Here is a 14,775-nt window from a genome sequence, read left to right as displayed (position 1 = left end):
CCAGTATGGGATGAAATGAGCTATTGAGCTCGCCCATACATCAGCAACTAAAGTTTGCTACCAAAGATATCATTGATGCTTATCCCGTATAAAATGTATTTCTCAACAGACATAAAGATATAAAGCTAAAGAAAATAATCTCCACCAAACTCTATCACTGTGTGAGGGCATAAGCCAATAAAATGTGTCTGTATATGAAAACATGATGCTGTGAAACTTGCTCCATGTCTCCTCTGGCTTGGCCCCGCCCACCGAGTTGTGGCCCCGCCTTGTCACGTGATAACTCTTACCTCCGGCCTCGCAGGCCCCTCAGGTCAGACGAACGGCATCCAGACTTTTCTTGCACGTGTCCTGCAGCCACTCTTGAGTTTAATCACACTCTCTGATCCACTGTGATGCAAACAAATCAAGTGAAAACTCTCTCTCTCTCTTCCTCTACTTTCTTCCTAATGACTCGTTTCTCTCGCTTTTCATGCACAGTGATGGTAGGATAGTCCACGTTTAACAAGTAAGCATGTTTAGAAACAAATAAAAGCAAAGATATATTGAAAATGTCTGATATGAGCAGAGTGTGACACTATTCACCTTATTCAGGAAGTCAGGGTGGGCGGCGCCATTTTGTCTTACAACTTCCGGTTAGCCAGTTTGGCTAACAGTTCTAGCCTTGGTTGCTGCTCTCTCCTGCGGTGAAGTAGAATACCAACTTTTAAAATCAATTACGCTCCTGGCTTTTGTAGAATTCAAGCTTTTAGAACGAGGAATAACGTGACCATTGTCACAGTAGTGTGCTAAAAAACTGCTTCGAAATGCCCTAACATTCGCTACTAAGCATAGCATCATAGCAAACCACAACACAGAGAATTGAAAATACACAACTGCTTATTGAAAGAAATGTTACCTAACTGACATAATTGTAGTAGTTGTCATGTCACGTTTATTCAAATAAACATACAATGCACGTATTGCAGCGCCTTGACTGCATGACCGTCCCAACCCGGCAATACAGGAGCATAGTCTGTCACCGACATAGAGGGACCCAATGTCCAAATTTCTGCAGGACAGTGGCACAATTCTTACTCCTGTCCTGGTGCCCCACTAACAATGCCTTGCATTTGGCTGGGTCAGATTTGGAAAAGGCACATTATTCCAAGTGTGCTTTTTCTGAAATAAAGAGGGCAGGGCGTCAGCAATCGTCAGTGAGAGCTGCGTCGGGTGTCAATCAAAATATGCAGCAGCGTCCCACCTCAGGAGCAGCTGCACGCCAGGATGCTCGTGAAATCAGGGCTAAAGTTTAACAGTTTATTAGCTGCGTGGGGCGTTTCCAGCTCTTCCTCTGCTGCTCTGTTAACACTGACCGCAGCAGGAATTAAAGATGCTCACAAGCTGTGAAAGGAGCTCTGCAGAAGGCGGGGTTTAACTGAGCTCTGAACGGACAGTGCTGTGAACGGATCCTCCGCAGCCCGTTCATTACGGGCTTTATTTTTCCGTCCTTTGATGAGGCCGACACGTTTCCTTACAGCCTTTTAACAATGTATTTGTTTCTTCTCGTGTCATTTTCTCCATTTTCTGATACTGACGATATCAGATTAAGGGATCACCAGAAGGGCTAAGACAAAATGGAAATGCTGCGTTTGAAAAAGTAGGCGGGGCTGAATCAGGTGAATAAGTACGCCACCAGGATCACAGATGCTGTGAAATTAAATGAAGTTTGAAGCACTAAATTATTTATCACAAATGTTCACCAATTAACTAACTCACCCAAATAATGTATGTACATCATTCTTTTTTATTGGGTACTTTCATGTGATTTCTGTATAACTCAAAAATTATCTACCATTTCTGAATCAAGTATTTACTACATTATATTTGAAAAATAATGTATTTACTTTAAGTTCTTCAGAATTGAGTGCTTTCCAGAAATTCAGATTTGATTCTTCACCTTCAACTCTGGAGCATAGAAAACCTCATAAAGCAAAGCAGGTCCAAGTCACCAGAACCATATAATACAACTTTCAAAAAATATTAAAATTAGCTCAGCTTTAACATTGTTTTTAATTTTCTGGCATAAATCTTATCTTGTGATTAAGGGTAGGGATTTTCTTCAGAAATAAGCACAGAAGTGGAAGAAAAACATTGATATGTTTGGAGGTGCATTTTAGGTGACACGTTAAAGGAGATAACGAATCCAACCAAAAGTTTTATTGTTTGGCAGCCAGTTGCCACGTCTGGTAGCATTAGCATTAGTATAATGGTTAGCATCGGCAAGTATTTAACTTACCTGTCCAGAAGGAAAGCAGTAAACTTGTAGCTATAACCTTTAAAGACAGATGGTGTAACTTGAAAGGATAAAGAGACTTACAAACAGTTCAAAACATAAAAAAGCCAAAAGAAATTAACGCCTGTGTTTATGTTCTCGGTCATACGTTGAATCTTTACGCCTCTATGCAAAAACTCTGCTCCAGCAAGAACTTTCACAGACCCTAATATATTGCTGTTAAAGCACAAAATCATATAAGCAAATGTAGCATCCGCGACCCGACCCCGTATAAGTGGAAGACGATGGATGGATGGATGGATGGATGGATGGATGGATGGATGGATGGATGGATGGATGGATGGATGGATGGATGGAAATGATATGCAGGATTTGAACACTCCTATCACAACCCGATGATAGACGTTTCAGAAAATATCAAAATACTTTACCAAGATACTTAAATGGATATACTAGGGTTAAGTAAATTGCTGTGAGGAACAAAATGGAATTACATTTGAATGAAATGGCAATGAGTATATGTAACTATATAATAATCAGCTGATGCACAGATGGGACTAATTTTAAAGATAAAAAGCTTAACTCTATATTATTTGTTTCAGAATTGGGGAAAACCCTAAAGAAGTCAAATTTCTCTGGCAAGATATAAAATATTGGGCAAAGTACAGGTGGAGTAAAACAAATTTATTTATTTATTTGCCAAACAACAGTTTATACTGTAATTAGAGTACTTAACTGAGTTTGGCATCAAACCTAAATACTCTTCTTTTTTGTGCTTAAATTGTTCTGACTGGTCAGAAACACAAATGTTTGTTTCAAAGCTAACAAAAAGCATCCATATAAAAAGTTTCTGTAAAATTACAAGCCTATAAAGAATTTTAAGGCAGGCTATATAAAATTAAAACAAAATAACCCACACAGTAAGATAAATTAAAATGTAAATTCACAGTAAACACTGAATAAATGAATGAGTAAAAACGACGTAATAATATTTAGTGAGTACTGTAGGCACAGGGCATAAAGCCAGAATAATACCCTTGGGAATTCTTAGTAATAGGATAACATTTACATTGGAAGCACATTTAAAGAAATATATCCATGTTGCCAGGCTTTGATTATTACATTCTGTATGTTCTTGCTTTTTAATGTTTCCGCTGTCTAAACTTCCTCTTCTTTTCTTTTTTTTCCCTGCGACATCATCCTTGTGCCGTTTTACCTGGGAATTCTGGGAATCCTAGGTCCTCCAGGTTAGACTCAAAGGATTCTTGGTTTTGATCAAACATTGTCAGGCCAAGCTATTACTCAGCTTTTGGGTGGAACTTTAACAGCTGTATGGTCAGTTTGGTGGTATGGCCTGGTGCCTTACAGTGTTCACTCTGAGTTTTCACCATGCATTCCAGCTTGCTCCAACATCCAAATAATATAAATGGCAACTCTCAAGGCTGACTGCTAGGAGGGGATCCAGCCCATTCAACATAATAAGGATGGATGGATGGATGGATGGATGGATGGATGGATGGATGGATGGATGGATGGATGGATGGATGGCTGGATGGATGGATGGATGGATGGATGGATGGATGGATGGATGGGTTTTACTGCTGTTTATGTATTATTCCATTACCTGTTTTGCATTCTACAGGACCAAATGGGATTCTGAACAAGGACTAATAAAACGTATAAACATGCACAAATCACCATATTACCCTGTTTTACGAGATCATCTTGGACCAAACAGTTATTTTTTTTTTTTCCTGTGTTGGAAATACTAGTATAATGTCATTTGAAATGTCCATTATGTAGATTTACACTTTCTAATCAGCTGATCAGAAACGTCAGAAGAGTCATTATGGGATTTTCATGGGTCTGTGCATTCTGTTCCCAATAATTAATGCCTAAGCTTAAATGTAACAATACTGTGTACTGAAAGTAACAAAGAGGCATTTTTCGGGATTTATTCTCTCATCACACTATTGCAAATTGGCTTCACATTTCCACAGGATGCGATTATAGAAAGATTTAAATAAACAACACCCCTATCTGAGATTTCAACATGTTGTATGTATTCTCCATCTAAAACGAAGAGTATGTTTTTGGGCATGTTGAAAGGTTCTGTGGCATGACCATTGCGGTGGCATATACAGTATATATCACACACATTCTCCATTTCTACAGAATTAATACAGTTGCGACTCACATTGCCACAACAATAACATGACTTTTTTTTTATTCCATGCTACGGTATGCAGACACCCAGTCTGCACTGATAAAGATTTAATCACCTTGGAATCCGTGCAGTCCAGCCAGTATAGAGACTATTTTAGTTAATATTGTTTAACCCCTTCTAGTAACCTCTAAATTGTGTAGAGCATTTCAACTGTTAGCCCAGTATTGTCAGGTGATTGTTAATTATGAAAGCAAGACTGTTTTTTTACAATGAAAGTGATTTACACTGTCCTCATGCAGTAGCACACTTTAAAATGTGCACCCTTTATTCCAGTACTGTGCAAAATGTTGGCACATCATACTCTTGTGAATAATGTGTAGTTTTTTCTAAAATGAAGACCCTACCTGATCTTTTATCCTCTGTATCTGTAGGTCAACCAGGGCCAGCGGGTCCCCGTGGGCTCCCAGGAAGTGGCGGCGGTAAGGGTGACAAGGGTAATCCCGGAAACCCCGGTCAGCCGGGCCTTCCTGGTCAGAAAGGAGATCTTGGTTTTCCAGGATCGCCGGTAAGATCCTATTGTTGGAACATATCAAGTAAAATCCACTTTTTTTAGTACTTTGTTGTTTACTTGGGGTCTCTTGGAAAATGTGAATGTAGACTGTCCAGGTGCTGCATATATATTTTTATAGCCTTTTTGGGTCATATTTCTCAAGTCGTTCAGTTTTCTCTGAACAATTTTGACACAGTACTTGGCTGCGGAACTGCTAATTAAGGACATGGACATCTGGCTTAGCAATATAGCATATTCAGCATTGTTATTTCTCTGAGTGATTTTGTAGTCCAAGCTGAAGGCTGCCGAAGCACAAGTGGATAAGTCATTGGTTCTTCATTACGCTGTCCTGGAACATACTACAAACATGGCCGAACGGGGTGAAGTGGAACACTTTGAGACCTGGAGGGGACAAGGCGTGAAGTCCCTTCTTTAGATTTAAAGAGACAGCACCAAACAAGTTGCTCTGAGATGCACCTCGAACAGGGGTGAAAAAGGGGGGAAGATGGGGGTAAATTAACGAGGAATTCAGACCCAAGCGTTGCAGTTCCATTTCACATAGACCACAACTGAATGATGTATATCAGGAAGAACTGAAATGCATATGTCCCATTTAATTACGCCACTGGTAAAACAGTAAAAGACAATGATACAATGTAAAAAACAAAGTAAAAAACATGCTGAAAATTTCACTGTTTTGCATATTTTTATTTACAAGGGCCCCGCTGGCAGTCCTGGTGCCCCTGGCATGAAGGGAGACATAGGATTTCCAGGTGTTCCTGGCTTCCCAGGTTAGTTTACAGTAATGGCTGTTTGGCTTCTTTCTGTTGTAAAAAAAAAACTGCATGCCAGCTTTCAGGGGAGTGGTGGCCTAGTGGTTAGAACAGTGTGCTTGCGTTCTAATAAGGTTGCAATACCCTGGTTCAAACCCTGCAGACTACCACTATGGGTTTTTGAGCAAGACCCTTAACCCCTGATTGCTCCCCAGGAGCTCTAAAAGAGTCCCACAAATTCTGTTGGATTGCAATGACCAAAAAGGCTTGCTTTCTTGCTTTCTTTCTTGTGAATTACAAATAATACCGAATATATCCTTTCCTTCCTTCTCTACCAGGAACAAAGGGAGAGTCAGGACTGCCTGGTCCAAGCGGCCTGCCTGGAGATCCTGGTGCAGATGGAGCTCCTGGTCGGTGGACACAACGTTTCAGCGCGACTGAACAGACCTGAGCTACACACAATCTGAATATTAAAGCTGATGAGTTCTCTCATTGATTATTCCTACACAGGCCTTCCTGGAGATCCTGCTTCGAGTGCGCCCATATATGTGAAAGGAGAGAGAGGACCTCCTGGTCCCCGGGGAAGCCAGGGTCCTCAAGGGTCACCTGGTCCTTCTGGACCCCCTGGATCCTCAGGTAGGTGAAGCAGCACTTTTACGACGGCTGGTGAAGATGTTGTAATTCAGCATGCCTGTTGTTACATCATGTGGGATGCATAGGTTCCACATTGGGTTGTTTTTTGTGTCGATATGGACAGGAAACATGAACTAAGGAAGCTGTTTAAGATTTAGCTTTATTTTGCAGCTACAATACTTCAGACTGGAGGAAAATACCCAAGAAAGCATTTTTAAATGGAGCCTTTTCTATTAATTACCTCATAAAAATACAATAACCCGACAAAATTAACCAAAAACTTCAAATGTGCCTGTGGGCATTCCTTCTTGATTCAACTTTGTTTTTGTTTTTTTAGATAAAATAAAGATTAAGTGAAAAATATTGGTATCTGTAATGTGAGGTCTAGTAGGAAATTGCAAATTATATTGTAGTTTATTATGTTTCTTCTGTCTGCACAGAAAGAGTTAATGTTCGTTAATCTTAAAGATCCACTTATGTGGTGTAGAATGACCCAGTTTGCAGCGGAGTGAAAAAGTATCTGTCCCTTTACATGTTTCTTCTGTTTTTGCTTTTTTGTCATATATATTTTTCAGAGCCTCAAACAAAAATAGCCTGAGTAAATGTAAAAGGCAGTGTTCAAATGATGATTAAGGTAAAAAAAAAAAAACAACTTTCCATTTTGGTTCAGGTTTGGTAGCTACAACCAGACCTGATTACTGGCGGACCTGCTTAATCAAGGGATGGTTTCAGTAGAACTGAAAATGCAACATGAAGCAGGCTAAAGGATCTCAAAAAGCGACACCCTGTCAGACCTCATTAGACCTAGCCGACCTGACGGAATGGCGCAAAAAGCACTTCAATGATAAGCGTTCCCCTTATCTGCTGCAAAACTAACACATTTCACAAAAAAGCTGCTGACTTCTCATGATCAGGACCTGGATAACTTGCCATGATTAATGTTATGAGTTCTGTTCAGGAGTTCTACTTCAGGAGATTTTCCAGCCATCCCTTTAGACTTTGATTTGTCTTGTTACTTACATGTGCTTTACAAATAAACTTGCCTTGCCTAAAGCAAGCCAGCAAGTCCAATTCTAAGTGACTCCAAATAAGAAAACAGAAGTTTATTATTGCCTAAACAAAGTCGGGTCTTAAATCCGATTGACATCTTATGGCATGTCCTTAAAGAGACATTTCGTGCTCAAAAACCCTCCATTATGGCTGAATTAGTACAATTCTTCAAAGAAGAGTGAGCCAAAATTCCTCGACAGTAAAAGACCCAATGCCACTTATTGCAAATATGCTCAATTGCGGTTTTTTTTACATCAGAGGTCCCTCAACCAGTTAATCAGGTTGAGGGATAAATTACTTTTTCTCAAAGGGCCCGGTTGGATTGAATATCTCCCCCCCCCCCACACTAATTTATAAAATCATTTGAAATGGGAATTTTGTTTCATTTTAAGACTATTTTTGTCTGATATATCATTTTGTTTGGGGATCAGGGACACATAAATGGCATTTAAAAAAAAAAAGCAAAAAAATGGAAGTGTGTAAGAGGGAAAATACTTGATGATGAGTGATGATCAGCTGCATTCCAGACTGCAAAAAAACTGTAAAACAACACTTCGGATGATCCGTGCTTATAGGAAACCACCTAACAGGTTAAGAATGTTTCTACAAAACGATTGAAAAAGGCTTTCTTCAATGCTTTTGTACTACTTCCCTTCTCACTTCAGACCAGGAGTCTCAAACGCAGAAAAAAATGGATGTCATTGAACAGCACTCACCTCTTCGACCAGTGCTCAGAATAACTTGTAATGTTTCACCAAAGTACGACGCTAACAGCAACTGGATAGCATCAAACCAGAAATATTGCGGTGTTTTCCTAGCGCAAGATGTTGTGTCATAAAATAGCTGTAATTGGGGTGCTACGTTTAAAACTGAAGTCACTTTTTTTCCTTCTTCTTCTTCTTCCAGGTCCACCAGGTAATCCTGGAGATCCTGGTACGCCTGGTCCTCCAGGATTCAACGGCCAACCTGGCAGGAAAGGAGACACTGGACCCGCAGGACAGCCTGGTGAGTGACGCTAAACCGCCACTCAAAATAAGACAGGAAAAAAAGTCAGATCTTTATTTTCATTTTTTTGGTTGTCCTTTTCATTTCATTGAACACAGCGCACATGGAAATGACACATAACGGGATTTAATCATAATTATGGGTCCCTTCAGCGTAGACCCAGCTCTCTCTGACCTTATTGTTGTTGGAGAATCCCCCCCCCCCCCTGTGTTTTTTTTAATCGATTCATCCGTTTTCTCTTCGCCCAGGTCAAAAGGGCAGCCGCGGCCCACCAGGCTCAGACGGTCCGCAGGGTCCGCCAGGCAGTCCAGGATCAGGATCGGCGGCCCATGGCTTCCTTATTACCCGACACAGCCAGACTGAACTAGTGCCAAACTGTCCTTCTGGGACGAACCTCATCTACGACGGCTACTCTCTGCTATACGTGCAGGGCAACGAGAGGGCCCACGGGCAGGACCTTGGTACGGCGCCCCCTTCTATGTGATTCGACTTTTATCCCTCTGCAAAGCGCGAGCAAAAAAAAAACTAAACCCTTCATCAACCGCTTGTCAACGCAGGCACAGCCGGCAGCTGCCTGCGCAGATTCAGCCCCATGCCCTTCATGTTCTGCAACATCAACAACGTCTGCAACTTTGCCGCCCGTAACGACTACTCCTACTGGCTGTCGACGCCGGAGCAAATGCCCATGTCCATGGAGGCCGTGTCTGGAGAGAGCATCAAGCCTTACATCAGCAGGTAGGCATAGAGGGCAGGGTGCTGTTCAGTCCGAAAAGGGATGGATGTACGTTTAATAAGTGTGTGTGTGTGTGCGTGTGTATTTTGAAGGTGTTCTGTGTGCGAAGCTCCAGCCATGGTGATTGCAGTCCACAGCCAAACCATCCGGGTTCCATCTTGCCCTGCAAACTGGGCTCTCCTGTGGATTGGATACTCCTTCATGATGGTAAGATGAGCTGGACACTTGGTTTGTTTTTTAATCACCGCCAGGTTTGAAAACGTGACGTTATGGTACATAATGTTACAAGATGTCGTAATAAAACAACAGGCCAGTATTTCATGTCGGATTAAAGTCTGTCTCACAGCGTGGCTTAAGTAAATTTACGCTGGTACTACAAGAGCACATGTGAAGGCGAGTGTTCTATCCTTCACACCCTGTTATGTCGCTATTATTATTTTTATTTTTTTTTTCGAAAATCCAGACATGGCATGCTTGCGTAGCAAAAACAGCCGAGGATGAAATATCGAAAGTGCTTCCTGGTACTGAAATTAGCTAACTGTGGGTCTTTTTGGCTCAATAATCACTTTAGAAAAATAAATGAATAAAAACAGAGTGTTGCTACTGCAGCCTGTTAGCGTTACGGTTCACTGCTTGGGGAAAAAAAGATAGGGATAATGAGTTTCTGACCAGCCAGGATGACACCAGACAGGTGTCATCCTGAACTGTCAGGTGACAGATGACAGGTGACCCTGCTCTGTTTAAAGTACAGTGCAGGGTCGGTGAAACATTCATTCTTTTAATGAAAACTCAACTTAGGCAGATTTTTCCGATAGTCCTTTTTTAAACTTTTTTTTTCACTTTTTGCAAGTGAATTATAACCTAACGAATATGAAAAAAAAAAAAAAATCCGAAAATATTGGTTATGAGTGGTATGTTATGAAATGATTTGTCAAAGGATGGAGCAATAACTAATAAATCTGGAATGTTTAAAGTGGAGGCGCAGCGATCAGAATTTACTATAATGATTTCCTCTCTTCGGTGTTGTCCTATTTGCCGATTGCGAGGCAAGGCAAACTTATTTGTACAGCACATTTCAGTACAAGGACAACGCAAATTGCTTTACATGATTAAAACATAGGAAAATATCATGTTACCTCTCGTTTCTTCAGGTTTTAAACTTCTACTTGTTGATGTTTTAAATCAGCCCAGTTTCTGTTGACCACTCTGTTCTTCTCCCTCCCAGCACACTAGTGCAGGCGCCGAGGGCTCCGGTCAGGCCCTGGCCTCCCCCGGCTCCTGCCTGGAGGACTTTCGCAGCACTCCCTTCATAGAGTGCCACGGCAGAGGCTCGTGTAACTACTTCAGCAACTCCTACAGCTTCTGGCTGGCTACTGTAGAGGAGCTTGACATGTTCAGGTAATATTACACAAAGGCCACTTTGGTGAGTTGATGATTACATGGGTTATTGAAAGCAAGCCTGATTATCAGTACTGGCTTCTGCCTGAGGTACGTCCGCCCCAGCTAAAAAATACTGCGCTTCTATAGCGCCCTCTACGCCTATGTGGTGGGGGAAAGATGTCCAAAATATGCATAATCTCAGTTTTGTGTAAACTAAATATTATTTCTACAAAAATATTACAGAAGTATTTCTATTTTTTTTTTTTATCGACCAGATACTTGAGAAAACTTCATTGGTAGCTTAATTTAATTTAGAATCCAAAACGTCCTGCTTCTCTGGGGGGGTCATTTCACGTCCTCCTTTGTGCCTTAATCCCTCGGATCACCGTCAACCTTCAGAATCCCAGGGGACGGGATGAAACCCAGTCCCGTTAAAGGGTCTGAAGGACTCTTCAGTCCTGCTGTGGCCACAGTCTTTCTGGATTTCACCCGCGTCCACCAGTATCTTCAGGTATGGTCGAAGGACCAAGTTAATGTCAGGTCTAAATACCTAGAACATCATACAGCACAGGGAAAGAAAGGCACAAAGACAATTAGTTTGGTTTGGCTCGCGAGGAGAGTAGGAAGAGACCGTACAGTTACAATCTCCAACCCACTCTGCCGGTCTCAGCGTTCTCCTCGGTTTTATTAAGTTTGGGGCGTTTCCCTAGTTACAGTACTGAGGCTGTACTGAAGGTTGGGGGAACAGATAGTTACAACCTCAGTTGCCAACAAAGATACACAGCTGAGCAATCACGTCCAGTCAGCACATAATCTTGTAGCTGAGCCTTCTTGTTTCAGGATGGGAAGAAACAGAGTGTCTTCTGTTTCTTCGTACAGACATGATTAAGCTATCATGTGAGTAATATGATTATATCAAAAGCCTACATTACTACATCATAACAAGATAAATCGGTTAATGAAGTTTAAACATTAATCCCAACACTCGCTCTTCAAAATCAAGAGTACAGTCCTTACTTGCAGTGAAACAGTCTCACACTGAAAATGAAAAGGATTTTTCTCTGTGGTAAAGAGATGAACTAGCATCTGCTTCCCTTGAAGGACACATTCTCTTAGTCTTTACCATTTATGAAGAGAGGCGCCCTGCTGCAGTCGCACGTCGCTGCCTTTTTTACAATCACTAACGGAATCATCGGAAGCCGCTCCCAACAGATAGTTGATGAAATTGTATTAAATCCAGTGGCCTTAGATTTAGGTTTCTCATCCGGCTATGTTAGGGTTAGCCTCAGAGGAGGTGATCAACCGCAGGTATTAATTTAGGTTCAGGTATTAAATCCACTGACCTTAGGGTTTAGCAGTCCTTACCCTTCTCTCATCCATCCATCTGTCCATCCATTGTCTAACACATATGTCCCTTGTGGGGTGGTGAGGGGTGCCGGTGCCTATCTCCAGCCGTCAGTGGGCGAGAGGCGGGGTACACCCTGGACAGGTTGCCCTTCTCTCAGTCTCCGCATATTGTACGAAGAAGAAGAAACGTTCAAAACGTTTGCCGTGAACTTCTGCCGTGGACTGTAAAAATGGCGGCCTCTCTTCTGAATGGTAAAGAATAAGAGAATGTGTCATTCAAGTGAAGCAGATGCGAGTACATCTCTTTACCACAGAGAAAAATCTCTTTTTCTTTCAGTGTGAGACTGTTTCACTGCAAATAAACTCGACGTGTTTCAAGGTTTTTACACATGCTGTAGTCAGAGAAAGAATCTTTTGAACTGGATCTGGATTTTTGTTCCAACTTCTCACATTCGTCCCTCTCTCCCATCCGCCTCGCAGGAAGCCCCAGTCAGAGACTTTAAAGGCGGGTAACCTGCATACGCGCGTCAGCCGCTGTGTGGTGTGCATGAAGAGGACGTAATGTCACGTGGCCGCGAGCAGAGCCACCGCTGCCTGGCGGGGACGCCCCGTCCACAACAAGACACATCTGGACGGACGGGAGGGGGATTCCAGTCAACTGCTGACGTGGCGACGAGGTGGAATAATGGTGCATTGACTTCCGAGAAAGAAATAAAAAAAAATAAAAAAACTGAAAAAAAAAATCTAAAATTGAAACAATGGTGCTACTGTGCGACACAGCTTAGAAGAGTTAAAAACTGATATTAATATTCTTACATTTAGTCTTTGTTTTTCTTAAGAAGTACCTCAAATTTGAAAGCAGACAAAATATCCGCTCGATGGTGCCATGATGGATGTGTGACAACAAAAGTGCATTTTTTTCCCCAGTCTTTTTCCCTATTTAAGGACTACTTTTTTTTCTTTTCTCTAAAAAAAATTCACTATTGACATGTTGGTGCAACAAAACTACATCTATTTCTTTCTACTCCTTTTTTTTCCTTTTTTCCTTTTTTGGCCTTACTGATGAGGAGCACTTGGTCTCCAACGGTTACCAAAATCAGCACTTTGACTTTGGAACATCCAGGATGAGAGATGCACTGACGAGCTTTTCCTTCACTGAGACCGACGGTCTTTTTCTCTGAAAAACAAAACAATACAAAAAAAAGCAAAGCAAGCTTCTTTTCTGTCTGTTTGTCGTCATTCTGTCCTTCTACATCCCCCATTTCATGGAACTAACCCTGCTGCATCCCGCCTGCTAACCATCCACCTCCACCTTCTTGCTCTTCCTTTTTATTTTTGTAAGTAATAAAATGTGTATATTGTGTAAAACACCTTTGGTTTTGTTTATTAGCATAGTAGGTCTATAGCTGTACCAGCTATTTGTTGTGACTGTTTTCCTGGTTGTTTTTTAGCTCGCACACTCACAAAGGCACACACATATTTACTTTTATTGCTCACTCAGATATTGTACAAAGTAAGGCTTTTATGAATGGAACAGTATTTTATATATAATAAATTTATATTTGAAAGAAAAAAAAACAGAACTTGCAAATATCCGAGTTTTTTCGGCCGCGGGGAAATTTTGAACCTCGGATCGGCCAAAAAGAACGTCACTTAAGAGACGGCCATTTCCTTACAAAACGTACCCGTTTCTCAGAATATCACCAATCACTCTTATCGTTTGATTTTTAATTTGCAAATGAATAAATGCTGGTTCAGTTTAATTGTGTTTTCAGGTGCTGTAATGTTACAAATTGTGCAGAAAAGCATTACAATAAAACGGCGACTAGCAGGTTGACTAGACAGTGCTACGTGTTCTCTAACATTTCCAGGTGCTGGGCCTATCTGTGAAAAGAGCGGCAGAGATTTGGGTTCAACCAAAATGCTTCAAGCGACTTAATGCTGGCTTGAATCTAAACCTTGAAACGCAGGTTTAAGTGTCTGTACATTTCAATGCGCCTCCCCATAACAGGTGGAAACACTACTGATGTGATGTAACTCGGCAAAAAGCTGTTTGAGGCGGGGGAGGGGGAGAACTATTTTTCCTGTGATTTCATTGTTGTTTTTTGTTTTCATAACTGCTTTTATGAATTCTAACTTTGTCAACCTCGGGTTCAATTAAAAATGTGCATTTGTTTTGTTTTTATTTTTTATTTTTTTTCTCCTGTTTTGTTATGTTACTCAGAAGTTGTTATAAACTTTAAAAACTGAAATAAATATGATGTCTAAAGTCTTGTGTTGTTAAATTTAAGCTTTTTACCGTGGAAGAATAGTTTGAGAGCTGTAATAGCTGCGATTTTAGCAGTAGGCTAATTCTACTTGATAATGCCACTCAAAGGTTTGGGTTCATTTAGAAATGTCTATATCTTGTTGATAAAAAAAGAAGCTATTTTCTTCAGTTAAATTTTTTTTCTAATATGTCCTGGTAGCAGTATTTCAATTAATATGGTTTCTGTTTTCTACAGCGATAACAATTACATGAGTTCTGAGGTGTGCTTTACCTGGTCGTTTTAAAATATATGGCATTTTCTCAAATTCTGTCCTAAAATCTGAAGTTTTTTTGTTTTTGTTTTTTTTTTCGGAAAATGTAGAGAAATAAACTTTCTAAGCATAAGTAGTGAAATATCCTGATTTGTAATAATGAATCTACTTGGACTTCCGTGAGTGAAATTGTTATATTGGAAAAAAGGATGGGAGTTCATCAAACATTATTTCATTTTGCATGAAGTCATCCAGTTAACTAAAAGACACAAAATGGAACTCACTATTCATGATGGACAGCTGAATGCAGCAGTAAGAAGATCAGAGAAAAACAGGGGTTTG

General features: G+C 40.8%; 1 protein-coding gene across 4 annotated transcripts in view; it reads left to right on the top strand.

Moving 5' to 3' along the window:
- Window positions 1-14,185, top strand: part of col4a5 (collagen, type IV, alpha 5 (Alport syndrome)) — an 81,591-nt gene extending 67,406 nt beyond the window's left edge. For 2 of the 4 annotated variants that reach the window (XM_021322777.2, XM_012874964.3), the window contains 12 exons: window positions 305-313; window positions 3,514-3,522; window positions 4,874-5,007; window positions 5,711-5,783; window positions 6,104-6,175; window positions 6,276-6,401; window positions 8,355-8,453; window positions 8,702-8,914; window positions 9,011-9,188; window positions 9,279-9,393; window positions 10,412-10,584; window positions 12,394-14,185. In XM_021322777.2, coding sequence (XP_021178452.2) covers window positions 305-313; window positions 3,514-3,522; window positions 4,874-5,007; window positions 5,711-5,783; window positions 6,104-6,175; window positions 6,276-6,401; window positions 8,355-8,453; window positions 8,702-8,914; window positions 9,011-9,188; window positions 9,279-9,393; window positions 10,412-10,584; window positions 12,394-12,475 — 1,283 coding nt within the window. In that variant the 3' untranslated portion in view covers window positions 12,476-14,185. The remainder of the gene's footprint in view (window positions 1-304; window positions 314-3,513; window positions 3,523-4,873; window positions 5,008-5,710; window positions 5,784-6,103; window positions 6,176-6,275; window positions 6,402-8,354; window positions 8,454-8,701; window positions 8,915-9,010; window positions 9,189-9,278; window positions 9,394-10,411; window positions 10,585-12,393) is intronic. The other 2 variants (XM_021322779.2, XM_021322778.2) reach the window with 1 other exon arrangement.
- The last annotated feature ends 590 nt before the right edge of the window (window positions 14,186-14,775 follow it).

The sequence above is a fragment of the Fundulus heteroclitus genome, chromosome 14 (assembly GCF_011125445.2).
Source record: "Fundulus heteroclitus isolate FHET01 chromosome 14, MU-UCD_Fhet_4.1, whole genome shotgun sequence".
Classification (NCBI taxonomy): Eukaryota; Metazoa; Chordata; class Actinopteri; order Cyprinodontiformes; family Fundulidae; genus Fundulus; species Fundulus heteroclitus.
The sequence above is the reverse complement of the archived record's forward strand: the minus strand, read 5'-3'. Positions and strand labels throughout refer to the sequence as shown.